The sequence below is a fragment of the Oryza sativa genome, chromosome 3 (genome assembly GCF_034140825.1).
Source record: "Oryza sativa Japonica Group chromosome 3, ASM3414082v1".
Classification (NCBI taxonomy): Eukaryota; Viridiplantae; Streptophyta; class Magnoliopsida; order Poales; family Poaceae; genus Oryza; species Oryza sativa.
Genome location: NC_089037.1, coordinates 3,516,388 through 3,544,179, shown reverse-complemented (window position 1 = coordinate 3,544,179; position 27,792 = coordinate 3,516,388). Strand labels below are relative to the sequence as shown.

Below are 27,792 nucleotides of genomic sequence, written 5' to 3'. Positions count from 1 at the left end.
TTATCGATTTAACTATTTAGTACTACCGAACAATACGATGATGAAAGGAATCAGAAAAAAAAGTGTTATGTATGGCCAGAATAAAATTTTTTATCTAAAACAGTATCACTCACAAAACGAGGCTTGAAATTGTGCTCATTTTCGTGATCATTTTTATCCCTCGTGCTTACGAGCGAGCGGATTATCCTGAAGCACAAGCCTTGATAGTTGATACGGTCCAGATAAGAGCGTTTCGGTTGAAAATCAGCCGGCCGGTCGCGTCGTCGTTCCATGGCTAGTAGCCTAATACTCCCTCCGTTTCAAAATGTTTAACACCGTTAACTTTTTAGCACGTGTTTGACTGTTCGTCTTATTCAAAAAATTTGTGAAATATGTAAAACTATATGTGTACATGAAAATATATTTAACGATGAATCAAATGATATGAAAAGAATAAATAATTACTTAAATTTTTTTGAATAAGACGAATGATCAAACACGTGCTAAAAAGTCAACGGTGTCAAATATATTAAAACGGAGGGAGTAGTACGTACTAATGTACTAGTAGCTGTAGGCTGTGTTTAGATTCAAACTTCCAACTTTTTCCATCACATCAAGATGTCATACACACACAACTTTTCAGTCACATCGTACCAATTTTAACTCAAAATTTCAACTTTGAAAGTAACTAAACACAGCCGTATACGTGTACTACTTACAAAACAACACGACGTATCCGTTGCAGGCTCATGTCGTAGACGCACCGTCTAACGTCTCGTCTCCGAGAGGGATCAACGCTCCAAACGCAAGCGTCCACGGGTGAAATTTTTGGTGTTTTTCGCCTACCTCATAGTAGTAGGTACGTCTCGTATTTGGCAGATTGTGCTGCATTGCAATGCAGGTGATGGGCCCATGCGTCGTAATCTGCATGCACGCGCCGTATACGCGGAGGGGACAAACGGCGCGTACACGACGCACCGGTACACGTACGGGCGCTGCACAGCGTTTCACGGGCCTTTTCTTTTGCTTCGCTTTTGGCCTTGGGAGCATTCAGGAATCAGGATTCATCAGCAGCTGAAGATATGAAGAAATCGTACGTGCAGCTGTGCGATGAGAGAACTGCAAATGCGGTGCAGTGTTGGGTTGGTTTGGTTTGGTTGGTCCCTCTCCTCCACTATAATCCACTCGCCTACTGGTACTGGTATTACCTCTTTTTCGGCGATGAAATCGCCTGGCTTTATGTAAAGGCAAGTGTTCCCCCCCCTGCTGCTTACTGGCTTTATTAGAGTAGGTACAATAGCGGCAGCACGGACTCTAAGACATAATATGTGTATGATAGGTGAAACCATATATTAATAGTATAGTAAACAACTATTATATGAATTAGCTATTAGATTGGCTATAAATGAATTGAAGCTAGTAGTGGGCTATACGCTTAGTTGGTGGTTAAACATACATGGTTCGTCACTGATGATGGCTCATTTAGTCGTTGTGTTTTTTTTTTGACATTGGAGTAACCACTGACGCGTTGTAACATTGGCCTGATGGATATCGTGATATTTAAGTGTTCATACAATCATACTACCAATCTATCATGCAAGTTCTACTGGCATTCAGTTGGCATTTTTCGTTCATTGTAAAAGCTAGTAGGTACGGAGTATCATGCATAATATAACTGCTCCTCCGTTTCAAAATATTTGACACTGTTGATTTTTTAGAACATGTTTGACCATTCGTCTTATTCAAATTTTTTTTTATGAAATATGTAAAACTATATGTGTACATGAAAGTATATTTAACAATGAATCAAATGATATGAAAAGAATAAATAATTACTTAATTTTTTTAAAAAAAACGAATTGTTAAACACGTGCTAAAAAGTCAACGGTGTCAAACATTTTGAAACGGAGGGAGTATATTATAGGCCGATTGGGAACAAGATCAAGTGCTCAACCGCATTTCTGAGCCATATGCCGACTGAATTGAATGGGGCTCCAACTAACCTATTGCGTATAGGCCAGCCACGGTTACTGCATAGAAATTGCGATGGACCTTCAATTCCATCTAATAGATGAATCGTGTACTACTTACGCACCGAACAACTCATGGTGGCCTTCCCCCATGCCCTTTGTCCCGGTGGCCTCACCGTACCTATGAAAGATACCTTTCATTTCGTTTTCATTTTACCACTACTCCTACCTTGTACTAGGAGTAACTAACTTGTCAGCCTTCCCGATGTAGAGTGCCCATTTCCTGAATATGGCATTTGCTGATGAAGTGATGACACTGGCTAGTGGAGTGGCATGTGCTGCGTGTGTGTGTGAACTGTTTAGCTGAAGGCCAAGACATCAATCTTGCATAGCATTAAACCTGACAGAGATTGGTATCCATGTTGTTTGTGATGATTTGGATCAGCCATTTTTATAAGAAAACAAAAGCTGTTTTGATTGACAAAGAGCACCACTAATCCACCACTATAGCAAGCTTAGCAGATCATACTACTTGTGCATTTCCGTGTTTGCCCCCCTGGTTGTGTCATCGCGGTTTGCAAACACCTGCACATCACTACGCCGACAGCTTAAAATTAGACAGGTGTACGACTAAAAAGGGCTTAAATCTACTACTGTTTACATAAGGACATCTCTGCTCGATCAGCTATGTACTACTGGCAGCATTCAGCTACCTCCATCTGATTACTCCATGCTCTCAAATCGTAACCTCCAACAGATTATAGGACTCAAACAGCTCAGTGACTACAGATGATTCGACCGAAGTCGCATACAAATGGGTGTGAGATTGTGAGAGAATGGTCAAATTTACTTGGTATACGAGTAAAATAATCTGAACTCCGAAGCATGTTTTGAGGAGGGAAGAAGTGAGATTAGCACCGAGAAGAGTGAGCTTTTGCAGAGCAAGGAGTAGTAGGTAGGACAAGTGGTGACGGGGAGATGAGCCCACTGTCTCAGAGCTCACATCTCACAGGCTCACAGGGTCGCAGTGATGAGCTGCCATCTTTGTACTGTTCCAGTGTTTCTACTCCTCTTGCCCCCACACGGGCACACTCTTTTTCAACTCCTCTCTTTCTCTCTCTACGAGCAACTACTACGGGGTTGAGAGAGAGAGAGAGAGAGAGAGAGAGAGAGAGAGAGAATGGCCATTATAATAGAGCCATAGGCCAAAAGCTCAACTGCACTGAGAGCAGCATCAGCAGCAGTTCACTGTCACTCTTCCCAAGAACGGGTGCCAAGGAATCCTAGAATCCAAGAAAGGCAGCAGCTGCTGCAGCAAGAACAGCACAGGGGGAGAGGTGGTGGTGGTGGTGGTGGGGAAGAAGACCACACACATTCGGCTGGGTGGTGGTCTTCTTCTTCTGCTGCTGCTGCCGCTGTTGCCGCTTGTTGGAGTGAGGAGAGTGGGTGAGTGATGGGGAGGGGGTGCCTGGCTGCGCTGCTCGGCGGCGCGGTGGCGGTGGCCGTGCTGGTCGCCGTCGTCCACTGCGCGGTGACGTACGACAAGAAGGCGGTGCTCGTCGACGGCCAGAGGAGGATTCTCTTCTCCGGATCCATACATTACCCGAGGAGCACACCCGAAGTATGTAGTAGTAGTAACAGCATTCTTCAAGAATGTGTGGTTTTTTTTGGGACATTTCGTGGAGGGGAGTTTCTTTTTGGGGGTTGTTCGTGGCGTGGGCTGGCGGTTTCTTGGTGGAAATGCCATGGAAAGCGAGGAGCTTTGTTCTAGCTTTGTTGGAGGTTTTTCCTTTCGGCATCAGATTATTCGCCAACCATTTTTTTTTCTGAACGAAATGAGGGGGTTCTTGAGGTTTTTCTTGAAAATGCTGCTCTTTTGGTCTGCTCCTGCAACCATTTTGGGATTTTTGTTGCTCTGCAATGGTGATATGTTCATGTTCCAAGCTATAATTTTTTGGGGGTAAAAAGAGATGAGCTTGTTTGGTCTCGAATCTTTTGGTGCTGTACTGATTTTTCTTCGTGTAAATATTTGTCAGATGTGGGACGGGCTAATTGAGAAGGCTAAAGATGGAGGCTTGGATGTGATCCAGACCTATGTCTTTTGGAATGGGCATGAACCAACTCCTGGAAATGTACTGTCTCTTTCATTATTAACCCCATTTTTTAACAGTGTAATGGCACATCAGGGATTTCAATGGTTTTTGCTGGCTTCGTGCAGTACAATTTTGAAGGGAGGTACGATCTGGTCAGGTTCATCAAGACTGTCCAGAAGGCTGGCATGTTTGTTCATCTCCGCATCGGTCCCTACATTTGTGGAGAGTGGAATTTTGGGTATTCCTCAAGCCTTAATTTGACCGTAGTAAAAACACACAAATGTTCTTTTTTTTCACCATTTTCTGTTCCTTGTATGTCCATATTTTACTTTCGTTTCATGACTTCTGTTGCCATGTAAATTTGCAGTGGATTTCCAGTTTGGTTGAAGTATGTACCAGGCATCAGCTTCAGGACGGACAATGAACCTTTCAAGGTTTGTGGAAGTATTTCAGCATTTCTGGATCTTACCAGAGGTGTAAATCTTGTTCATATGTGTTTCTGACTTGAGTTTTGCTTTGCAGAATGCAATGCAGGGGTTCACAGAGAAAATTGTGGGCATGATGAAGAGTGAAAACCTCTTTGCTTCACAAGGCGGTCCTATTATCCTCTCTCAGGCAAGTGCAAAACTTTGCTTCCCATGTCATGTATATTTTTTTTAGAGAGAGGGCCTCAACCATGTCATGTATATGGATGCAAGCACATTGTATAACATTGGGTTAGTACGTAGTAGTGGTTGAGTAATGTGTTGTTTGCACGATTCATCTTAGCCTGCACATTTTCCTGGGTTGCTCATGGTGCGGTGGGTGTTATTGTTTGGACACAGATTGAGAACGAGTATGGGCCAGAAGGTAAAGAGTTTGGGGCTGCCGGCAAGGCATATATCAACTGGGCGGCAAAGATGGCCGTGGGATTGGACACCGGTGTGCCGTGGGTGATGTGCAAGGAGGATGACGCACCTGACCCAGTGGTATGATGATCTTATCCTCTGTCAAATACTACCACCATCAGGTGTAAATTGTGAAACTATACCGAACATGTTAATACAATTATACAACGATACAGGACATGCTGATTCGTATTTTTGCGAGTTCAGTGGGTTATCTCCATAAGAGGTCATGATTGGTGTTCTAGGTTTCTAGCATATGTATGAGCATATTTGTCGCCTACTCATATATCAAACATATATTAGAAGAAGAAAAATTGACGCCAACCACATTGATTTTGATCTTGTGAAATTTCAGTCGTGGAATATACAAATATCTCATGACTTCTGTACGAACAAATTATTGAAATTACATTTAACCTCTGTTCTTTAAACAGATCAATGCATGCAATGGTTTCTATTGTGACACATTTTCTCCTAACAAGCCTTACAAGCCTACGATGTGGACTGAAGCTTGGAGTGGATGGTAATTTTTTTTCCCCGAGGAACCAATATCTAGTGTTGCAAGCACAATCCCAGTACTTCCATTGATGTGGTTCATGTTTATATAATTTGATTCTGTTGATTCATAGTGGTAGTATAATTGCTCCAATATGCAAAATAATTCAGGTTTACTGAATTCGGAGGAACCATCCGTCAACGACCAGTTGAAGATCTCGCATTTGGTGTTGCTCGCTTCGTACAGAAGGGTGGTTCTTTTATCAACTACTACATGGTATGACAGATAGAGGCTCACTTATGTTTTCTTTAAGCTTCCTAAAGGGTGATACTCATTCTTGTTGGTTAATTGATTTTCCCTCAACTGTAAAAGTATCATGGAGGAACGAATTTTGGTCGCACGGCTGGAGGTCCCTTTATCACCACGAGCTATGATTATGATGCTCCACTTGATGAATATGGTGAGTTACAAGGAATATGCTTAGAGACGTTTTCTGTATTGAGCATGATTTATAAGTGCCCTTATCAATATTATCATCTTCTGCTGCTGTTATTTCTCTACACTATGAGCATATTTGCAGCTTTTCAAGCATTAAGAGTGGATCTTTTTTAAAAAAATAAAATTCAGCTACACCACTATATTCTTCTTACTCAATCCTTTTCTTGTGGGGCTAATACACAGGACTTGCAAGGGAACCAAAGTTTGGGCACCTTAAAGAACTCCATAGAGCTGTTAAGTTATGTGAGCAGCCTTTGGTTTCTGCCGATCCAACTGTGACTACCCTTGGAAGTATGCAAGAGGTCTGTTGTGATTACCCTTTCCTCTCAGTGAAGTATATATATCTTAACCAGCTTGATGTTTCATTTACATATTGAATTTATACTTCAGGCCCATGTGTTCCGATCTTCCTCTGGCTGTGCAGCTTTCCTTGCAAACTACAATTCTAACTCGTATGCCAAAGTTATCTTCAACAATGAAAATTACAGCCTTCCACCTTGGTCAATCAGCATCCTTCCTGATTGCAAAAATGTTGTTTTTAACACTGCAACAGTAAGTTTGGCATATGCTTATCCCATTATAGCATGGTTTCAATTCTGTATCCCTTTTACCTGGATCAAGTATATGATGACTTTGCTTACCTGATTCAAACTGTTGTAATCTCCACAGGTTGGTGTTCAGACAAATCAAATGCAAATGTGGGCAGACGGGGCTTCTTCAATGATGTGGGAGAAGTATGATGAGGAGGTTGATTCATTGGCAGCTGCTCCATTGCTCACGTCAACTGGTCTACTTGAGCAGCTTAATGTCACAAGAGACACCAGTGATTACCTCTGGTACATTACGAGGTAATGCCAGTCGATAAGTTGCACTTTGCACGTAAAAATTGCAATGTACATAACGATGAATCTGGGAAATGGTGACTATTAGAACCCCTTGTTCGCTGAACTTTGCATTGATTTTCTGATTATGGCAATTGAGAAGGTGTCCTTTGTTCTAAATTTTAGTTTTCACAGAAGTAACGATTTTCTAAAATTATTTCATCACCATTGACAGTGTGGAGGTAGACCCATCTGAGAAGTTTCTACAAGGTGGCACGCCTCTGTCACTCACTGTGCAGTCTGCTGGCCATGCGCTGCATGTCTTCATCAATGGGCAACTCCAAGGTTTCTACTTGAAAATGCTCCCCAGTCTATAGAGTATTAATGTAGTAAAAACTTAGTGAACAAAATAACCCGCAAAAGAAGTAATGAATAAAATGATTATAATTCCCTTTTGTAGGTTCTGCCTATGGAACCAGGGAAGATCGGAAAATCTCATATAGTGGCAATGCTAACCTTCGTGCTGGTACAAACAAAGTTGCACTGTTGAGTGTTGCTTGTGGACTGCCGGTTCGTGCTCTCATCTCTGCATGAATTTGTACATGTTTACAGCAAATGATCAATTGTATGAGTTGGATTTTTCTTGTCCTGCTATATAGAATGTCGGAGTGCATTATGAGACGTGGAACACTGGTGTTGTTGGTCCTGTTGTGATTCACGGGTTGGACGAAGGTTCAAGAGATCTGACTTGGCAGACTTGGTCCTATCAGGTATATTCAGCATACTGGTAGCCTGGTGCGAGTTAACGTAAGAATGAATAAACATGTGACTTCTTCCATTCCAGGTTGGCCTGAAAGGTGAACAGATGAATCTAAACTCCTTAGAAGGCTCAGGCTCAGTTGAATGGATGCAAGGATCATTGGTAGCACAAAACCAACAACCGTTGGCATGGTATAGGGTATGGACAATTAACCTTGCCATAATCATTTGATGATTACTTGCCTCCCATTCTTACGATAGTTTGTTTTTGTAGGCATACTTTGATACTCCCAGTGGTGACGAGCCACTGGCTCTGGATATGGGCAGCATGGGTAAGGGTCAAATATGGATAAATGGGCAAAGCATTGGACGGTACTGGACAGCATATGCGGAAGGTGACTGCAAAGGTTGCCATTACACTGGGTCATACAGGGCACCCAAGTGTCAGGCAGGTTGTGGTCAGCCTACACAGCGCTGGTAAGAACATTCACAACAATATTTGAATTTTCTGGCACCTCTTGCCTTCTCTTTTGCTGTACACAAAACCATCATGTACTACTTGATATTTGGTTCCTTTTCCCTTGTCCATTAAAACTGGAGTGCTCCATCACATCCCTTTTTGGTTCTATTGTCTAGTCAGTGGAGTACTATATTAACAATAAAAATTGAACTCTTGCATTCAGGTATCATGTGCCAAGATCCTGGTTGCAACCAACTAGAAATCTGCTAGTGGTTTTTGAGGAACTTGGCGGTGATTCTTCAAAGATTGCCCTTGCGAAGCGGACAGTCTCAGGTGTCTGTGCTGATGTATCTGAATATCATCCAAATATCAAGAACTGGCAGATCGAGAGCTATGGGGAACCAGAGTTCCACACGGCAAAGGTGCATTTAAAATGTGCACCTGGGCAGACCATTTCTGCAATCAAATTTGCTAGCTTTGGGACACCTCTTGGAACTTGCGGAACATTCCAGCAAGGGGAGTGCCATTCAATTAACTCAAACTCTGTTCTTGAAAAGGTGAGAACGCTGTTTGGTCATTTTGGTCTACCTGAAATTTTTTTCTTAAAATAATGTGGACTACCTGCACCTGGACAGAAAGACCCTTCGCAGCAAATTAACCCTGTTCAAACCACTTGAATTTTTTATCATTTTGCAAAGAAACTATAATCACTGCAATTAGTCCATGAACTTACCACACATATCACTGATTTTTTCTGGTGCTTATTTGAATAGAAATGCATTGGACTACAAAGATGTGTCGTCGCAATCTCTCCCAGCAACTTTGGTGGAGATCCCTGCCCGGAGGTGATGAAAAGGGTGGCGGTTGAGGCGGTATGCTCTACCGCTGCATAGGGCAATTTCTTTGCCGAGACGAATTTAGAGATGGCACCAAACAGGTGGGCTTGTGCTTGATCAAAGCACACAGAAAGCGATGCAGAGTAGAGTTCAACTGTAAAGTATCGACGCCACATAGCTGTGGCTGGAGGATTAGAGATCGATTCTAGCATTCACTCAGTCGAATTTCAGATTAGAGGATTCTAACTCTACTGCATCTCCATGAATTGTTCAGAGTGACCAACTGCTAATTGAAGTTGGTCCTGGGATGGAGTGCAGGGAGAGTAAAGGCAAAAGATTGGTGCATTCTTTTGCTCGCGTTAGTGTGCGTGTTGTGTTGTTTCATCTTTCTTGAAAGGAAGAAAGATGCCGATGAATTGTGCATGTATCCCATATGAGGAATCGTTGATTGTGCAGTGAGCATGATATGCTGCAGAACAATTGCTCGTGTCATATTCTGAAGTTCAGAAAAGAGGTTGTCAATTTATCTTCTTCAGATAAACCATATAATTCTTGTGATGAGGCCTGAGGGAGATTTATGCCACAGACATATGCCGCACTAGAAAACAATTTAATCGTTTTAAGGTAGGAAAGATACCATTGTTGTTTTTTCCTCCCCAAAGTATTTTTTGTCTGAAAGTATGAAATGTGGATGATGTATTCAGATAGCATAGGGTACCTTGTCACCAACTGAGCTCAATAATTGAACTTGCATTTCTGGCAATGAAAATGGGGGAGTTTTCCCTTTCACAACAGTAAAAAAAACGGAGAACAATTGAGCTCAATCTGGCCGGCAGCGTGCTAGGCATGATGCTTGCGGCTCAATGACTGACAAAACATTATCCTGAATGAAATTGTGGACCTTGCCCCTTCCGGAACTGATGACCACATGAATTATTAACAGTTGAGAACATAGGGGCATGAATGCAGCAATAGCTCCCAACAGTAATGAAACAAGTAGTAATAATTTTGCATCTCATATATGGGACACCCCCCGGTGCACATTCAGAAACGAACAAATGATTGTGCTAAAGAAATACTGCCACAGCCAAACCGACATTCACGCGGCCAAAAAAAAGAGAGAAGAAGATGCAGAGTAACCACAAGACATTCATTCAGCTCTGAACAACAATATATTAGTGCTAAAATGGAAGAGCAAACAAATGCAGCGTAAACAACAATCAGCAAGCAACTGTCTCTCTCTGATTAACTGATCTGATAAAGGTCTAGAACCATAAACTAGGGGTTTAGAAAACGTATCCTGTCAGTCAGAAAAGCAGATGTCGCGCGTCCCGTTGCGCGCAGCAAATCTGCAGCGCAGGGGCAATCCAATAATAAAAGGAGCTTCCTTTTTGACGATGTGCTCCCCCTACCCTTCGACCTCGCCTGTCGGCTGACTGGGATGCGGCTACCGACGCCCGCCCGATCTCCTGAATGTTTTTTCGAGGTTATTTCGTCATGAATTTGCTCTCCAATCTGAGTGATATGGTATCCAAAATCAGTGCAGAATGGCATGGCAAATCCACGGCTTCGACGACGCCAGCGAATGTTGCATGTTATTGATGCATAAGGGCATTAGGGCAGCACATTTGGCATCTGGAACTGGTCGACCGAGCTAGATTGAAATGTCGTTGTTTGTGCAGTGAGCATAGCATCGGTTCGTTGGATTGCATACTGCAAGTCTGCGATGACGGTGCATTTCAACGGCCAATGTCAGCTGCGATAGGATTCAACGGCTGCTTGCATCCATCTCAGATGGTTTCGATAGAGAAGCACTGTATCGTCTCGAATTTGAGTGATGGTACCCAAAAAAACGATGAAGAAAATCTTATGTGGTAATCTTTGTTGCTGCTCTACCTCCATGTTGCCACGACAAGTCGAAAACAAGCGAGAAAACAAGGGGGACGGAGAATTGAACTCCGACCCCCTACCGTCGCGAATCATGTGCTGCCTTTCCTTTCGTCTTCGCGCGTCTGTTTTGGGCCGTTTCACGGACAACGGCATGTCAAATCCACGGCCTTTCTCGTGCTCGTGCCAAGGCCTCCAGGCGTTACACGCTCGTCATCGGCCCAAGCAGCAAGCCACCGGCCCACCGCTCCTCTTTCCCTACTTCGCCGAGCCCAAGCGCCGCCGTCTTCGACGACGCCAACAAACGCCGCAGAAAACGAGATTTGGGGCCTGTTCACTTTGTTGCAAAAAAAAAAAAAACCTTACCAAATTTTAACAATGTCAAAATTTTGACAGGATTTCTTATATAGTTATCAAAATTTAACAGCAAACTAAATGTAGCTACTTTTTTGATAACTTTACCAAAATTTGGTAAGGTTGAAAATGACATCAAAATGAAAAGGGCCTTGAAGTGAGAGATGTACCTCCAAACAATTTTTAATAGAAAATTGTGAGTGTGTTTAGGATTGATCACGGGATCTTGGAGTTGAAAGATCATGGGCAGCACAGCACAGTATCGGTTCATTGGATTGCACACTGCAAACCTGTGATGAGTGCGCATCATCAATGGCCAATGACCAGGATGACTGGTGTAGTAGTACCACGTCTTGCATCTCAGATATGTCTGATGTCTCTAATTCGCTCGAAACAAATGTAGAAATCTTAGGTGCACAATGGTGATGATTCCTGTTGCAGCTAGCCAGCGATCTTACCGTTGCCTTGAAAAATAACGATAATATTGAGAAAACAGGGGGTTCGGAGAACTAAACTCCGAACACCACCCGCGCCGTGTATTTGGGCCGTCTCACGAAGATGTCATTGCAAAATGGAATAAGTTCACTTTTACTCCTTTAAAAGTTGTCTTAATCTAATCCATGATCCTAACTGTAAAACCGGATATCTCCACCCCCGAACTACTGAAACCGGTGCAATTTAACTCCCTTGGTGGTTTTAAATGGCGGTTTCGCTGATGTGGCGTCTATGTGATAGTGTTGACCTAGTCTGTGGCATTGACGTGGAGTTTAGGTGGCATTAGAGTTAAAAACATATATGTGGGACCCATTTATCATTCACACAAACAAAATTATAGGGCCCACTGACATGTGGACCCTACATGTCATCCTCTCTCTCTTCTTCCTCCCTCTCTTTCCCTTCTCTCTCTCCACTTCGGCCTTCTGCAAGAGGCGATGGCGGCAGCGGCAGCGACGGCGGCGGTGGCGCGAGGGTAGGCGCTGGAGGCACTGGAGCGGTGGCGGCGACGGACGGGGACCGGAGTGGCGGCGGCGCTTCGGGCTAGAGTTGGCGTGGATGGAGGCGGAGGCGGCGACAGAGGAGATGGCAGGCGGTCGAGGGCCGGAGCGACGGCGGGTCGGCGGAGAGCCTGGCGGCCGGTGGTGGCTAGCGGGGAGAGAGCTAGTGGCGAAGGCCGCCCCCATCTTCCTCCCTCCTCGCCGGGCTCCGCACGCACCTGCCCCGATCGGTGGAGCGGATTACGCGGTTGGGTCCGTACCACGGGCTGCCAAAGGCGGACGGCTTGGGCTTCGCGGCGGACTTACGGATGGTGATGCGGGCCTCGCCGAAGAGGGATGTGGACGCCGCGCGACCATTACTGCGGAGGAGAGCGCCGTGGCGAGTGAGTGAGCATCTGAGTTGCTCCACGGCTCTGGGGTCTACGCCGGCGGCTGTGGTGGCACGGCGGCGGGTGGCCATGGCGAGTTGTTCGGGCCTTGCCTGCCTGCCGCCGCTCCCGCCCGCCGATGCACGGCTTTCCGTCGGGGCCCAGCTCCCTTGACCCTTGATGCCGTCGCCTGTTGCCGCCCGCCGCTGTGCGCCCTTCGTTGCCATCGAGCCGCTACCCTCGTTTCTGTCGGATGAAGGTGAATAGAAAGGGGAGAAGAAGAGAGAGATAAGGGAGAGGGAGGGAGGAGGTGGGGCTCACAATATTGTTTGTGTCAATGACAACTGGGTCCCGCATATATTTTTAAATTCTAATACCATATAAGCACCACTTCAACACCACGTCGGACGAAAACTAAGTCAACACTGTCACGTAGTCGCCACGTCAGCGAAACCACCCTCCAAAATCACCCGGAGAGTCAAATTGCACCGGTTTTAACACTTTAGGGTCAAGATTTTTGGTTTTGTGATTCAGGATCACGGATTAGATTTTAGTTACTTTTAAGGAAATCCAAGTGAACTTCTCCTTGCAAAATCCACGGCCTTCCGCTCGGTCGGGTCCATGCGCACACCCGCGCGTCGTCGTCGGCCCAACCAAACACCCCAAAAAACCACCGAAATCTCACGAGGCGGCAACGCATCAACCCCAGTGCCCGTGTGCGGCCGTGCCCCGCGCCCGCGCGGCTGTGCCGTGGCGGGCTCGCGGCACGGCACGGTGACGCGCGACCGTACGTGCAGCCACTCGCTCGACACGGCTGCCTGCCTGCCCACCTCCAAGTACATTTAACGTCACCTCCATCCTCACACATGGACTGTCCTCCCACCTGTCTCCCGCCATCGTCTCGCCGCCGCTTCTCCCTCTCCCTCTCTCTCTACTCATCATGTGTGCGGATGCGTCGCCCATGCATCCATCGCCAAAATTATTGGTCACCTGATGACCGATTCTCTCCTGTGATTTCAGTGCAGTTTCAGCGAGATCGATCTACCTTTCCGGGACGCCTCCATGCCTGTGGCTTGGTTGACGATCAAAGCGTGTGCGTGCCGACGCTTTATGGAAAGTACGAGATCTTGATAGCAAAGCGCAGAGAGAGAAAAAAGTTGGGAAAAAAAAGGGGGAAGAGGACGATGCTGGATGACGGAATAAAGATGCAATTCTCGATTAGATTAGATGGATAGAGTGATAGATAGATAGATAGATTGATAGATACTATTGTTTTTTGTCTCTCTCTCGGACACTCTTGGCCTACCTACCTCCTGTTCATCATCAGTCGGGAGAGGCAAAAGCTACGAAAGCCATCTGTCCCCAGCTAAGCTCTGCTTTTGCAAACTGCAATTGCAATCGCAGTGTAGTGTGGAGTGTGTGCTCTGCCTGTCTTGTAGCCATAGGCACACAAGAATGTGGTTGTTGATCTGGATCGCAAGGCCTGATCGTATCGGAGTAACGGAATGTGACATCAAAAGGCGACGACGCATAGAAAAATATCTCGCCGTCTGATTTTTTTTTTACTTTACCTTTGCATCTTCTCTTCTCTGTCCCATCCTGCTCATATTTCACCACCTCGTGCAGACTGGAACTGAATTCTGTATAGATCCTGCATGATAAAGAGTTCAGTTTGTATATGCTGCTCATGAACTAAGCCGTACCTGTACGTACGCAACCGGATCAATCATAGAATTTAAGTTCCAAGTGATCACAATATCAGTTGCTACCTCGGGATGCAGTCTTGCAGGCTCCATTGGTACTTTATGCTACTATATAGATAGATGCCTAGATGGTCAATGTTTATCTGCCAATTCTACCACCATCTGAATGTATATATATACAATCAGCCAGAATAAATAGTTGTGGCACATGAACAAACAATCATTGGCAACTGATGTGAACGATGATGATCCACAGATCGAACAGCTGCTGGAACCCGGTTGGCTATCTCCACTAGTAGCAACTTCCACAAGGCTGCTTCGGCGAAAAAGAAAAGAAGAAGTCAGAAAAAGACGACAAGAGAAACAACCCAACTGCAAGGTGATGACCATCTAGACAGACAGGGTTAGGTAGTGCGCTTGCTCAGCAGCTAAAATGTTAATGGCATCATCACCCGTGCGCGTTTCACGTGACTTGACATGGAAAATTCTTCTTTATCCCCCGTTCGGTAGAGAACCATTTTCTGAACGCATTTCCTTTTTGTTCTTGTCCTCATTTAAAGATTACAACGTGCAGTTTTTAATTTCAATATCAATTAAATTGTTAATAAGAGGTGCATATGCTCCTTGTTAATCCCAATCCGTCCTTAACAATGTTGATCTGGGTTAGTTGCATCGTGATTACCTCCGTAATTTTCCTAAAATTATTGGACCTTTTGTCTGAACTCAGCTGTCGTTCATCTAGCGTGAAACTGCCACTTGTTCGTCAGGTAGCTCCTCTCTTCTCTTCTTCCTATCCTATCTTTCCGTTTGATTTTGACAGCCTTGTGTTCGCATGCAGCGATGATTGGCCACATTCAGACTCTTGCCAATTGTCCTGAACAGCGTTCTCTTCTATGGACTGGTCTTGAACAGTCTCTGAAAGTAGCAGAAGTTTATTCTCTATTATCCTACAGTATCTCAGATGAAAAATAATCATTAGAAACTTCTGTTGGTTATAGGACACCACACCGTTCTAACAGTGTAGCAGAAGAGATTGGCGAATCATGTATCGACACGGCGAATTAAGATAGTCCCAATCACCTAATTCCAGTGACGATCCAACAGAATTGAGGTCAGCTTGATAAAGAAAAGTAAAGTGGACAAGGTGAGTGTAATCACAGAAACGTAAGTACATGAGGACCCTGATGCAATTGCGTTGGGTGGCACAGGCCGATCGATCTGAATGAGTCTGAAACTTCTTCGGTCCTTTTTCTTTTGAGGGAAACAGGAGAGGAGACCCCTCTTCGTTTCAGGAACCGACATGCTAGTATCTGTTAGTAGCTGGGGTGATCCAACCTGATGGGATGTCTATAACTAAATGTGATATGACCTGTGTTTCTTGAAAAGTAAGGATTGTGAACTACACATTTCTGATTGTTATGGGCCTGTCCCTCTAAAATGGAGTACTACTCTCTGTCTTGAATATAGTCGCAAATGAATAATATGTGTATCTTCTCCTCTTTGTAACTGTAAGGTTGTGGGTTCGCGAAAAAGAAGTGAGGTTGTAAATTTCAAACTAGAATTGTAAATGTGGAATTAAATTCGCCCAAATCTATGAAGATCCCTGTCATGGCATTATTGAATAGATTTGTAGTCCATTGAAGACTAATTCGTTTCCTTGTACAGTAACGAGACTTCTAGGTAACACAATCAGATACTGTGTAAAAAAAATAAATGAGATGTGACCTGTGTTTCTTGATAGTAAAGACATGCTAATGACATTCTCAACGATTTCCTAATAGCTTGAACAAAACAAACCTCATGATGAAACTGAAATTACTAAATTATTTATAATTTTTCTGAGAATCATATGCCTTAGAATACATTCCATGAAAATTGTGAACAGTCACAGAGACAACAATACGCATTCCTTGTCCGACTGCATGACTCTACCCTATTATGGTTCAAATCCCAATGTCTACAAATATGGTTTTGTGCATCCTTATTCGGTATAGAGGCTAGAAATAATCCTCTTTTTCTTTAAAAAAAATGCGTTGGTTGTCAATTATACTCAGCTATAATAATCGCATTTTTTCGCCGAATCTCGTCTCTTCGAAGTTGGCCCACATGTCAGCGAGAGGCACCTGCAAAGCAAAGGCAAGGAGTTGGGAGGTCAAATTCATTATTGGAGGGGACCATGAAGACACTTGTCCTTGCACATCACTACCTCATGCCCAATTTCTAAAGCAAGTGTGTGCCACCAAACTGAAATAAAGTTGAGCATTAGTTTTGTGGCCTTGGGGGCCTCCTGTTGCACTTTTAACTAGAAATGAAAAGAAATGAGAGATTTTGGGCAATGCAAATGTATATATGCAGTACATTTTTTTGCACTTCGTCCTGTGAGATGTCTGCATCCTCCCCCTATGCAAATTGCTAAGGAGCATCTCATGATCAGTTGGAGAGATTGGAAGGTTCAGAAGGGAAAAGAGGGTTTAGGTCTACCAACTGGTTGTTAGCAGACTAATACGTCTTAACAGATGCCGTCACCTACTCCGAGTGATCGGCCTCCTAGCAATCAAGAACCACCTAAATATGGCAAGCTGGGTTAGAATTCAGGTAAAAACACACCAAGCAAGTGATAACTGAATTGCACCTACTCTATTTGAATGCACAGAGTGAACTAACTGAACTGCTCAACAAGTACTGTTTGCTGTAAGCGCAAACTCAAGAAGAGTAAAAACTGAGAGTTTTTAGACTGACTCCTTTTTGTGCTACTGTCAGTGGATGAACTGAGTTAATTCATTGGAAAAATCATTACTACTTGATTGTTCAGTCAAAAAAATTGAAAGTGAAAGAATCCACTAGAATTTGCGGCTAGCTCCATGTACAGACTACAAACCAAATTGCAAGTTCAGATTGAGCGTTGGATGATCCAGGGATACTGCAATAGTTGCATTCAGTCAATCTCGTCCGTTCAATTTCCTGCTGCATGTTCGACTGCTACAGCCGATGAAAATTCCAGTGAATCCACGAGTTGAAACCTAAGTGAGAAAATGAGGGAGCGGGGAAAGAGATAGAGAAGAATAATCGAAAGGAAACAGACAAAATGGTGGTGGGGTTTCTTTAGGATTTGTAGGGAGATAGTGTTAGGCAGCGCCTTATTGGTGGCAGCCGTATATTATTGCTCAAGGAAAGAGTGAGGAGTTAGAACAACTCTAGTGTAGCCTACAGAGTGAAACCAAAAGAGAGAAGGAAAAAAAATAACAAAAAGGAGTAGATGCAGTTTTAGTTCTTATTATTCTAATCTTCTCTCTTGTTGCAATTTCTTTTTAGAATCCTTGGGATCATCTCTGTCCCCGTTCTGGGTGGTTTCTGTCATACTCCAGGAACTGTCTTGTTCTAGCTCTTTGCTTGGTCTGAAAGTCGATTTCTGCACAGGTATATAGCCTTATCCTATCAGGTTTAACGTTGTTCTTTGGTTGCATCAGTTTGTCTTTGAGTTTGATCTGAGAAAACCAAAAGGAATTATCTTTTTGGGCTTGATTGGTGTTCATATGAATTCTTGGTATTGTCTTCTGCCTTCTTGCTTGTTGAACTTTCCGTTTCTTGTTAGCTCCTTTGTGGTTGGTTGGTGTGCCAACTGAAAAGATTGCTTCTTGTTACGTAGATTATTGTTGAGATTGTTTTCTGAATTTCTCAAGCAGCGGTGAGTTTTTGTTGAAATTGAGCTGAATTTCTCTGAAACCAACTATTTCTGGATGCATTCGTTTTTGTAGCTTGCTGAGAAATTCAGACTCCTTTTTTTCCTTTTCATGATTTCACAAGTACTGGTTTGAACTGCTATTTTGTTCGCATTAGATGCTGAATTTATCAAATTGCAGGTACTGCGAAAGCTTTGGGAATAGTATTGCAGAAAGCGCAGCAATCTGAAGCTTACTGTCCAAGGTAGACAGCTGACATAAGCAGTTTAGCACTTGAGCTATGTTGGATTCACTTCCTCGTCTTCCTGACATATTCCAGTTTTTCCTCTCTTCTTTCAAGAATCGGAATTACTTCAGTTGTACTAGGAATTCTGAACTTCGTTTGTAGTTGCTGTCTGAATTTGTGGCTACTGTTTACTACTGGACTCATCGTCACGTCTCTGACAAAACTCAGTACACCATGTTGATGCACGAGATGTTTTTGCTCCTATTAAATCTTCTGTGGTTTTTTCTCTGAAACGTCTGACTCAAGTATGAATGTTACTAGAAAGCAACAACCTAAAATCAGATTGCAGCAATCCAGCAGTCTGAATTTACTACCTGAAATCATCTCAAAGACGAATTGGTACTACTAGTTTTGAATCCTCACTCGTTTTTTTTGTTCTCTTTTGCAGCCAGTTTGCAGCTGAAGCCAAAGACTGAATCTTTCATCAGGGTTTGATAATATCAAATACCCTTGTGATGACAGAGTTAATCAGTTTGTCTCGTCATCTACGTGATGATTCTTCTTCAGTCTGTCTCTTCTTCTGCTTCTGAAGACGATGGCCACATTCTTCTCCTCTTCCACCAATCAGAGAGACCTCACCGGCGGCGGCGGCGACGGAGGCGACATGTCGTTCCAGCACTACCCACCGCCGTCTAACCCTTACTCGGACTCGTCGGCCGGCGGCCTGATCCCGCTCCCGGCGAGCATCGTGTCGCATAGCCACATTGCGCACGGCGGCGGCGACGAGCCGGCGGCGTTCAGGGAAGCGGCGACGGCGGACGGCGGCGAGATGGGCCTGCAGACGCAGCTGCTCATGGCGCACGGCGCGGCGGCGCGGGGACACCAGGGCGGGCTATCGCTTAGCCTCGGCACGCAGGTGCCGGTGTCTCTCTACCAGTACAGGCCGGCGGGCATGGCGGCCGCCTCGCTGCTCAGCCCGAGCCAGTCGTCGCCGATGGCGGGGAGGAGCGCGCAGAACAGCATCTACGTGCAGAACTCGAGGTTTCTCAGGGCGGCGCGCGAGCTGCTCGACGAGGTTGTCAATGTCCGCGACGCGATCAAGCGGAAGGGTGACAAGAACCAGGGCAAGGATTCCGGCGAGTGCAAGGGCGGTGACGCCGCCGGCGACGACAAGGCCGGCTCGAACCCGCAGGAGCAGGAGAGCAATTCAGCCCCCGAGCTCTCGCCGTCGGAGAGGCAGGATCTCCAGAACAAGGTCACCGCGCTCATGGCCATGCTCGATCAGGTAATGCCTCGATCTCCATGACTCCATGTCACTTCCGAACAAGAAGAACGTGCTCGTCAATGGAGGTTTTGTTGCGTTGTGGCGCGCGCGGCAGGTTGATCGGAGGTACAGGCACTACCACCACCAGATGCAGATCGTGATGTCGTCGTTCGACGCGGTGGCCGGCGGCGGCGCGGCGAGGCCGTACACGGCGCTGGCGCTGCAGACGATCTCCCGCCACTTCCGGTCGCTGCGGGACGCGATCGGCGCGCAGGCGCAGGCGGCGCGGCGGGGCCTCGGCGAGCAGGACGCGTCGGCGCAGGGCGGCGGCGGCCTCTCCCGGCTGCGCTACATCGACCAGCAGCTGCGGCAGCAGCGCGCCATGCAGCAGTTCGGCATGATGCAGCAGCCGCAGCACGCGTGGCGCCCCCAGCGCGGCCTCCCGGAGTCCGCCGTCTCCGTCCTCCGCGCCTGGCTCTTCGAGCACTTCCTCCACCCGTAAGAACCACCTCCGCCGTCATCCATGTCGATCGATCGATCTCAATCTAATCCTCACCAATGGCGCCATGAATATCCATAGGTATCCGAAAGATTCCGAGAAGCTGATGCTTGCGAGGCAGACGGGATTGTCCAGGGGGCAGGTGAGATTGAGCTCCATGAACTCGACGCTCTCATGCAAAGCTGATGGATTCAAATCAAGAAGAGAATTCCATGGTTTTTTTTTTCTTTTTTTACGTAGGTATCGAACTGGTTCATCAACGCGCGCGTGCGGCTGTGGAAGCCAATGATCGAGGAGATGTACAAGGAGGAGTTCGGCGCGGAGATGGACTCCAACTCGTCGTCGGAGAACGGCGGCGGCGGCGGCGGCAAGGGCAAGGACGAGGCGATCTCGTCGGAGGACCGCGACGAGTTCCAGAGCCCGTCGAGCGCCGCCGCGGCGAGGCACGCCGGCGTCGCGGGCCAGCTCAACAACCCGTTCAAGTCGGAGGCGATGGGCGGCGCCGCCCTGGACGTCGGCGTCGGCGTCGTCGGCCTGTCCAGCTGCCTCGGCGGCGCCATGGGCACGTACGCCACCGGCCTCAACCTGAACCACCACGTGCACCACCCCGGCGCCGGCGGCACCAGCCTACTGCACGACGCGCTGCACCACCACCACCACGGCGGCGGCGGCGACGCCAGGTTCGTCTCCTACGGCGACATGGCCGACCTCGGCGGCGGCGGCGGCTACGACGGCGGCAGCGTGTCGCTGACGCTGGGCCTGCAGCACTGCAACAACGCCGGCCCCGTCCCGGCCGAGCAGCAGGGCCTGCTCTACGGCAGCGCCGGCGACTTCGACTACATCAACGGCTCCGACGACCGGCAGCGGTTCGGCCCGGCGTCGCAGCTGCTGCACGATTTCGTCGCGTGATCAAAGCACGGCGCGCGATGGATGCATCGTCTGCGGCGGCGGCGGCGGCGGCGGGGAATAACGCAAGACGGCGTCAGAAGCCTGGGCCGGCCGGCCGGCGCCGTCGGCGAGGGTATACAGGTATACAAGCAATATACACGTACACTCGTGTGTTGTGTTGGGGGGGTAAGTAAAGTGATCGAAGTAGGGGTGATCAGGGGTGTAATTGTAAAACTGTATATGAGAAGGGGGTGTAGCTTGCTGTAAAGATAGATTGGTATTTTTGCTAGCTTGCAGATTTCTCTACTGATTGATGCATGGATCATTCATATATATATATGTGGTGATGTGTTGGGTCAGATTGGACCAGATGTTCAATGGATTACTGTGAATTGCAGCTACAAATGTTTCATGTTTTGTACCAGATGTTATAAAGCAATGCAGATAGGAGGGGGGGGGGGGGGGGGTGTATGAGTTTTGTAACACTTTTTTTTACTGCAAGTTCATGATCTGAACTTCTGAAGATGCATGAGACAGATTGAACCAAGCACACACCATGAAAAATTTCAGAAGAAACTCAGAAGCAAATATAAGTGCAATAGTCATTTTAATGGTCATATATCAAACTGGCAGTACTTGAATACAAGAGAATCTCATTATGTCCAGGAACTTATAATGCGAAAGGTCAATCAAAAGCATCTTAATTCTTACACTTGATAACTAGTATATGTAGTGTGCCCCATTTTGCATTAGTATTCAACTTAGCATGCTGCATACCATCTGCCAAACACTTCAAAAGATCACAGAAAACTTGCTCAGGTTGTTTTTAATTCCTCCCCCTAGTTCTTCGTCACATGTTGGTCACTGGTCAGCATTCAATGGTGGTATTCACCTACAAAAAAAATGTGAAGGACGGAGATCAGATTATGATCTAATCAGACTTCAGAATCATACTAATCATTGAGATATACCTTTTTAATAGGGCTTTGATATCTTGTTTCAATGCAGAGCTTTCAAGGAACCTGTCCTCGCTATCTGAAACATCCACCGTTGCGAGCTCAAAATCATCACTGCTGCAGAGCTCATTCCACTCGAACCACAGCTTCGACACTCGTTCTTTCTTGAAGGCGGTGTGGTGATCATCCTCCTCAGGCGAATCAGCAGCGACGAGGCGGTAGCAATACACCATTTTAGACTGTCCTGGCCTATAGGCACGGCCAATCGCCTGGCGCATCACTGAAGGGTTCTCATGGACATCCAAGATCACTATACGAGACGCGCCAACGAGGGAGATGCCCTCGCCACATGCCTTGATGGAGCCAAAGAAGACTCTAGCATCTGGTGAGTTGTTGAATCTATGGACTGCTTGCTCACGCTGATCCTGAGTTGAGCCACCAGTAACCCTGAAAATATGTACCTCTGATTTCCATCCTTTCATTCTACTGACCAGCTTTTCCAAGAAAATCAAAGAGCGCACATACTGGCTGAACACGAGTACCTTCCCTCCCGTGGCTTCTGAAAGAGACAACAGATTGTGTACAAACTTGGCCTTCACCCCGTCGTTGATATCAATTCCGGATATGATGGAACCGATCTTCCTATTGGTGACATTTCCATCATCTGCATCAGCTTTATTGGCATTCTTCAAGCATGGATGAAGAGAAACGGCATTGCATCTCGAGCGTTTCGCAAATTTATTTATTCCATCCAAGCCCTTAATAATATGTTCCTGTTTGCTACTCATATTGAGAAAAACTGTAAAGTCCACAATTCCAGGTAGCTCATCCAAAAGCTTGCCTTGGTAATAGTGAAGCACATCTGCAGTTAGCTCACGAAGATTTTGGATAATCACCGCTCTCATCTTGTCATTTCCATCTTTCTGAAGGTGTTCTTGAACCAAATCAAAGAAGTCCTTATCTGAGATATTCTTTGATCGTGCACTCTTCCCCATCAAGTCCACCTTGCTTAGTATGCAGTTAACAATAGCACGAGATTTGTCCATCTTCAAGAATTTGGATCGGACAAGTTTCAAAATGTTGAAAACCTCCCTCACATGGTTCTGGAACAAGGTTCCTGAGAGGACTACTTTACGAGGAGTTCGGATGTTTTCCAGTGAAGTGAGCAAGTCTGTTTCCTCGTTTCTTGGAGTGTGTCCTTCATCTAGAATGACAAGGCTCGGGACCTTCAGTAACTTCTCCTGGCACATGATGGCTTCTGTATCAGAAGTGTGATCAGAAACTATGCATGCAAACTGTTGATAGCCCAACAACAGGATACTTCTGCTCTCCTCCCACAAGTTCAAAACTTTGAGTTGTTCAGACCGTTTGTCAGCTTTGGAGGAGTAGAAGTCATACAAAGGAATATCATCAACTTGCCAATGAAGAAATTCGGTTCTCCATGTTGATAGAATTCCCTTTGGGAGAATAATCAATGGCCTTCCAGCAGGGTATTTGGCTAGGAAGCTGTGGACAAAACTAATTATCAAAAAAGTCTTCCCAGAACCTGGTGCATGTGCCAGAATACAGCCACCAGGGTTGTTCTCATCTGCCAAGTTCTTGACCAGGAAATTGAAACCTTCCACTTGGTGAGGTTTCATATGCTGTGAATGTTGAGGGTGGAGGCATAGAGCATCAGGGACCACTTCGAGAATAGCTCCTGAAGTTTTGTCAATTGCATCTGCATCACTAGAATTTCTGTGTTCTGAGGGACGTGCTCTGTACGATTGCTTCCGCTGACACATGTAACAGATAATGAGAAATATTTTTGAACAAAAAGAAGGAATGTAGAAGGAACATAATGTAGAAGGAGGCTAGGCAAGGAGCTATTTAGTTTAAGAGTAGCAAAATGATTTCCATGTGCATTTCTATAAGAGAATCTGTTTCATCCCTAGGTAAACAGGCCACTAAGAATGTAAGTATGTAACAGCAATATTCCCGAAAAAGTATGTAACAACAATCAGGTGACTACAGCCTACAGGACAGCAGGCAAAATATAACTAGTTTATGTTGTGATGATAAATGGAGCATGTGTGCTACCATGAAGTAATTTTGGAAATGTCATAATTTTAATTCTTTTTCAGTAATTAATTATAGTAAAATAATTTGGACCAGAAATTTCATACCTTTTTCCACTGGTACTCAAAAATATTTTCAATACGTTGCTGGATCAGACCACAAACACGACAGACAATGCCCAAATCATCTTTCATCAGGAAATCGTGCTGGCATTCATCCTCTGCTTGTTCACAAGAATTCTCTGATGGGACAATGTTATGATCGCTTCCAACAGTCTGGTGAAGCAAACTAAGTTAGTGAGCCATTCAACAAGAAGAAAGTAATTACAAACCATGAAATAAGCAAAGATTGAGGAGCATTGTTAAAAAGAACTCAGTTGTAAACAAGAGGCAAGTGGTGCTAAACCATACAGAAAGCAAAGGTAGAAGGAGCATGTTAAAAAGAAGGAACTCAGTTCCAGGGTGATGGTAAAGACTAAAGATAAAACATTTACAATTTACATGTTCTGAATGGCAAGGAATTGAGAAGTGAGATAAAACAAACAGAACTTTTTATTGACGGTCAAGCAAAACAGCAGAATGATACTAAATAAAGGCCTGTGCATTAACAATTACTCGTATGAATTTCATACAGTTGGCCTGATCGGCTGCCTTGTTTGCATTTCAGTCAGCCGCTACAGGGAGTTGTATGCACTTGCATGGCTGCGGTAGTTGATTAGGCCAAGTGAGAACAACTTCCTCAGAGTGAGCATGAAAACTGTTATAAAACCTTCCAGAAATAACTATCAGACAATTAAGGGATCTAGGCAGTGAGGTAATTTCTCTCATAGAAACTGTACGTTATATCCTGATCTATCAAACAACAAACACAGAGACAATCGGAATATAAAGAGAGTCAATAGTCAATGGTGTGCAAATCTTATGCGTATTCCCAAAAAATAAAGAAAAAGCCAATGGTATACCTTTGAACATGCCATTGCAAGGTACATGTCCATCCAAAGTCCTTCCAGCTCATCAACTGGGCTGCTGTTGTCATATTGATCAAAATTTCCATTGGTTGGTGACTGACTGCGCATAACTTCACAAGCTAGTTCATCAGAAGCAACAGAGATGATCTCTTTCTTTAAGTTCCCTTTTATCTGGACATTTTCAGCTTGTGCTTCCTCTTCCCCTATCTCCTCATGACCACTCTGTTGAAATGCAAGAGTGACATCAAATAAATAATTTTCAGCCATTCAATAGTATAAACTTAAATGTTGAAACAACACATTTTGTCATACTAGCATAAGTTTAGACAAACATCATAATTTTAAGGCTGGTATATGCTATACGCTGGTCATGGAAACTAAGGATGATTAGTTTCCACCTCTCTTATAAGTTACTCCCTGTAGTTGAAGATATAAGTTATTCTGGGTATTGTTACGATCTCCGATCCACACACATTTGGCCATTACTTTTTATAGCTCTCTGTTTGCAAAATTTATAGAATATTTCTTTTTGAAGAGGAGAGAGGGATGCCCTCTCCCGTTCTGCTAATAGAAACGATAACAAGCTCATTACAAGCCAAAATGTCATCAGGGGAACGGAAAACAAAAAAAATCTACTGGGAGCCTGCTAACTGGATGCTCCAAACTTGAAGGAGACAGCCACACAAAACTACTAGTTTTCCTTGCACAGCCATTACAATCAGCTTAAGGAACCTGGACAGTTTTGGAGAACGAAAAAAAACAGAGATTTGCTTTTGTGTTTCTTGTAGATCGTCTATAGCTTTTTGAAAGTAATTTTAGTGACATAACTACTGATAAAATTTCATGCAACAACTATTTATTCTCAAAGGTTTCAAACTTTGATTGCCCACACTCCAGGACGACTAATTTTGGATCAGGGTTCAGGGGGTAGTATGAGATTCCGTTTACCCGTAATATGCATAAAACTGCTTAATTCTTGTATACACATTAGTAGAATAAAATTTCAGGAATAATTGAGCACACCTTGTTGTAAATAACATCGTTGATGTCCATACTATCCTTTCCTTTCTTAACTGCTTGTGCTTCAGAACTGATGTTTTCATTATCCAGCATGGAGATTTCCTGTTGTTGGGCATGCTGCTCAGGCAGAACGCTTTCTTCAATATAATTCGCATTTTGCTTGGAATCAGATGATTTTTCATCTACAAAGGATGCAACACTGTCCCCGTCATCAGAATCAACTAAAACAACTGTTGTGTTAGCACCAATATTGTCCACATTAGCAAAAGTATAATCTTCATCATTGTCTGAATCCAAGTCAATTATATTACGACAACTAGAGTTTCTTCCATCTTGCACAAGGCGATTTGTTTCTGATGACTTGAGTGGACTGGCATATGGCAACTGGATAGGTACTTCTTGCAGCTTTTGTAGGATGCTGATAAGTTCAAGCCGCTTCATACTGATTGCCTTGTAATCATTCGTGGAGCTCCCATACTTCAAGTCATCGCATTGTTCAAGCAACTGATGACACAAAATTCTGTTACGACTAAGGATGCTTGACTGGGACTGGACCCGTGAAGAGCTATCGTGACCGCTTTCATGCTTCCGCCTTTTGCAGCTATCAGAATCCATCCTAGAACACAAAGGAAGACTTGTTAGTGTTTTAGAAGGTGCATTGTGCATTTGTGCATGGATGATTGCAATAATAAAATGTTAGTACATTGCAATAACAAAAAAGATAATGTATCATCATGAACAGAACTATCACTGATGCAAATAAAACATGCGGTTGTTCTGAAAATTGAAGAAAAACAAAGCAATACTTCGATCATGGATTTACTACCAACAAAAACCCATCTTTCTGTCTGAATCAAATCCATCTATTCTAATCTGAGCTTGCTCGCAACTCCCAGACAGCCGCTTGCAGTGACCAATACCACAGTCCACAAGGGACCCTAAAAAAAATCGACTTCACGGGAAAAAAAATTTGCAATCAGAACTCGGTTATTCGATGCTTGTTTCACAATCCCCATGTGTAGAGTCTAGACAGTTCAATTGGACCCAACTTGCAATTAGTTTGCCAGGACCATAAACCTTGGGGAAAAAACCCCAAAACCCAAGAAACGCACAAAGCTAGGGATAGAAAGGAAATGCCCAATCTGACCGCAAAAATGCCTAACCAGATAACTGAAACAACAGACGTGCATGCAAATGGGAGAGGGCAAGGAAAAACATGATGAGAGAAAGAAAGAACTTCTATTTAGGAATTAGGGAAAACAAGAACTGAATAACACAGTGAGAAATGCGGAAGAAACTCACCTAGCTTCCTTCTGGGTTGAGTGATCGATCTCTCCTCCTCCCCCTCGGAGGGACAGAGGAATCTGAAGAACCTTGCGAGAATCGCTATGAGGGGGAAGAAATCAATTCACCAAAACTTCATGTGAGCACTGGAAGTTGGAACGCATGATGTGCTGTGCTCTTCGTTATGATTCTTGTGAAACACACCACTGAACTTCCAAAATGTGAAGTAGTACTCCAGGCTCCAGTACATATACACTGAACTTTCTTAGACTGTGCAGCTGGGACCCACGTGAGTGGGCCATGCATGTCATAGAGGAATTGACATGGGTTTTCCCTGACATTTGGGAGGATCCGAACGGTTCACCTTCCAGGGTGCTTTCGAGAGGATATGGCGACCGGCTGGTGGTCCAACTTCGCCGCCTCTCTCTCCGACTCCTCGTCGGCAGGAGACACCGCCGATGCCGGCCGCGCCGGCGAGAGAGCCAGGCACTCTCCGGCGGAGTCGCGTGAAAAGCTTCTCGAGCGTCTCGCCGGTTCAGATGGCATAGAAGCAATATGCGGCAAGCAACGCGGCCTTCAAAATCTTCACATTTCTCATTTTTGTGTACGGAAAGCTAAGGTCATGTACAGATGTGCCCTCAATCTTCTCACATCTCAAATCTCATTCAATAAGCCAATACATACTTATATACTCACTCTGTTTCACAATGAAAGTCATTATAACATTTCACATATTTATATTGATATTAATGAATCTAGATAAATGTGATAAATGCTATAATGACTTACGTTGTGAAACGGAGATACTACATATGATCCAGTTGTACAACTCAAATAAATATAC

General features: G+C 44.9%; 3 protein-coding genes across 3 annotated transcripts; 2 read left to right on the top strand and 1 right to left on the bottom strand.

The window, feature by feature from the left end:
• Positions 1 to 3,083: 3,083 nt before the first annotated feature.
• Positions 3,084 to 9,356, top strand: LOC4331730 (beta-galactosidase 5-like). The gene is made up of 19 exons (NM_001402052.1): positions 3,084 to 3,570; positions 3,986 to 4,081; positions 4,168 to 4,280; positions 4,410 to 4,476; positions 4,565 to 4,657; positions 4,867 to 5,010; positions 5,364 to 5,452; positions 5,596 to 5,701; positions 5,798 to 5,885; positions 6,107 to 6,225; positions 6,314 to 6,475; positions 6,593 to 6,771; positions 6,980 to 7,089; positions 7,205 to 7,314; positions 7,404 to 7,514; positions 7,589 to 7,702; positions 7,778 to 7,980; positions 8,187 to 8,520; positions 8,737 to 9,356. The coding sequence occupies exons 1-19, from the start codon at positions 3,403 to 3,405 to the stop codon at positions 8,854 to 8,856; spliced, it is 2,526 nt and encodes an 841-aa protein (NP_001388981.1). The 5' UTR covers positions 3,084 to 3,402; the 3' UTR covers positions 8,857 to 9,356.
• Positions 9,357 to 17,219: 7,863 nt separating this feature from the next.
• On the top strand, positions 17,220 to 21,022 carry LOC4331729 (BEL1-like homeodomain protein 7). The gene is made up of 6 exons (XM_015775507.3): positions 17,220 to 17,523; positions 17,967 to 18,030; positions 18,461 to 19,297; positions 19,392 to 19,774; positions 19,857 to 19,917; positions 20,016 to 21,022. Exons 3-6 carry the CDS (start codon positions 18,608 to 18,610, stop codon positions 20,682 to 20,684), a joined length of 1,803 nt encoding a protein of 600 aa, XP_015630993.1. The 5' UTR covers positions 17,220 to 17,523; positions 17,967 to 18,030; positions 18,461 to 18,607; the 3' UTR covers positions 20,685 to 21,022.
• A 231-nt stretch (positions 21,023 to 21,253) lies between these two features.
• Positions 21,254 to 27,171, bottom strand: LOC9267584 (protein CHROMATIN REMODELING 35). Its single transcript, XM_026023823.2, has 6 exons — positions 26,967 to 27,171; positions 25,668 to 26,280; positions 24,639 to 24,866; positions 23,785 to 23,952; positions 21,635 to 23,394; positions 21,254 to 21,555 (listed from the first exon to the last, which is right to left on the bottom strand). The coding sequence occupies exons 2-6, from the start codon at positions 26,277 to 26,279 to the stop codon at positions 21,552 to 21,554; spliced, it is 2,772 nt and encodes a 923-aa protein (XP_025879608.1). The 5' UTR covers position 26,280; positions 26,967 to 27,171; the 3' UTR covers positions 21,254 to 21,551.
• Between the last annotated feature and the right edge of the window lie 621 nt (positions 27,172 to 27,792).

Excerpts from the sequence above, each read along its gene's own strand:
- LOC4331729 (XM_015775507.3), top strand. The coding sequence starts at position 18,608 with ATGGCCACATTCTTCTCCTCTTCCACCAATCAGAGAGACCTCACCGGC. Across the intron at positions 19,298-19,391 it reads TCATGGCCATGCTCGATCAG|GTTGATCGGAGGTACAGGCA; the intron begins GTAATGCCTCGA and ends CGCGCGCGGCAG. Across the intron at positions 19,918-20,015 it reads CGGGATTGTCCAGGGGGCAG|GTATCGAACTGGTTCATCAA; the intron begins GTGAGATTGAGC and ends TTTTTTACGTAG.
- LOC4331730 (NM_001402052.1), top strand. The coding sequence starts at position 3,403 with ATGGGGAGGGGGTGCCTGGCTGCGCTGCTCGGCGGCGCGGTGGCGGTG. Across the intron at positions 4,082-4,167 it reads ATGAACCAACTCCTGGAAAT|TACAATTTTGAAGGGAGGTA; the intron begins GTACTGTCTCTT and ends GGCTTCGTGCAG. Across the intron at positions 5,453-5,595 it reads ACTGAAGCTTGGAGTGGATG|GTTTACTGAATTCGGAGGAA; the intron begins GTAATTTTTTTT and ends AAAATAATTCAG.
- LOC9267584 (XM_026023823.2), bottom strand. The coding sequence starts at position 26,279 with ATGGATTCTGATAGCTGCAAAAGGCGGAAGCATGAAAGCGGTCACGAT. Across the intron at positions 24,867-25,667 it reads ACGATGTTATTTACAACAAG|AGTGGTCATGAGGAGATAGG; the intron begins GTGTGCTCAATT and ends GCATTTCAACAG. Across the intron at positions 23,953-24,638 it reads TTGCAATGGCATGTTCAAAG|ACTGTTGGAAGCGATCATAA; the intron begins GTATACCATTGG and ends TTGCTTCACCAG.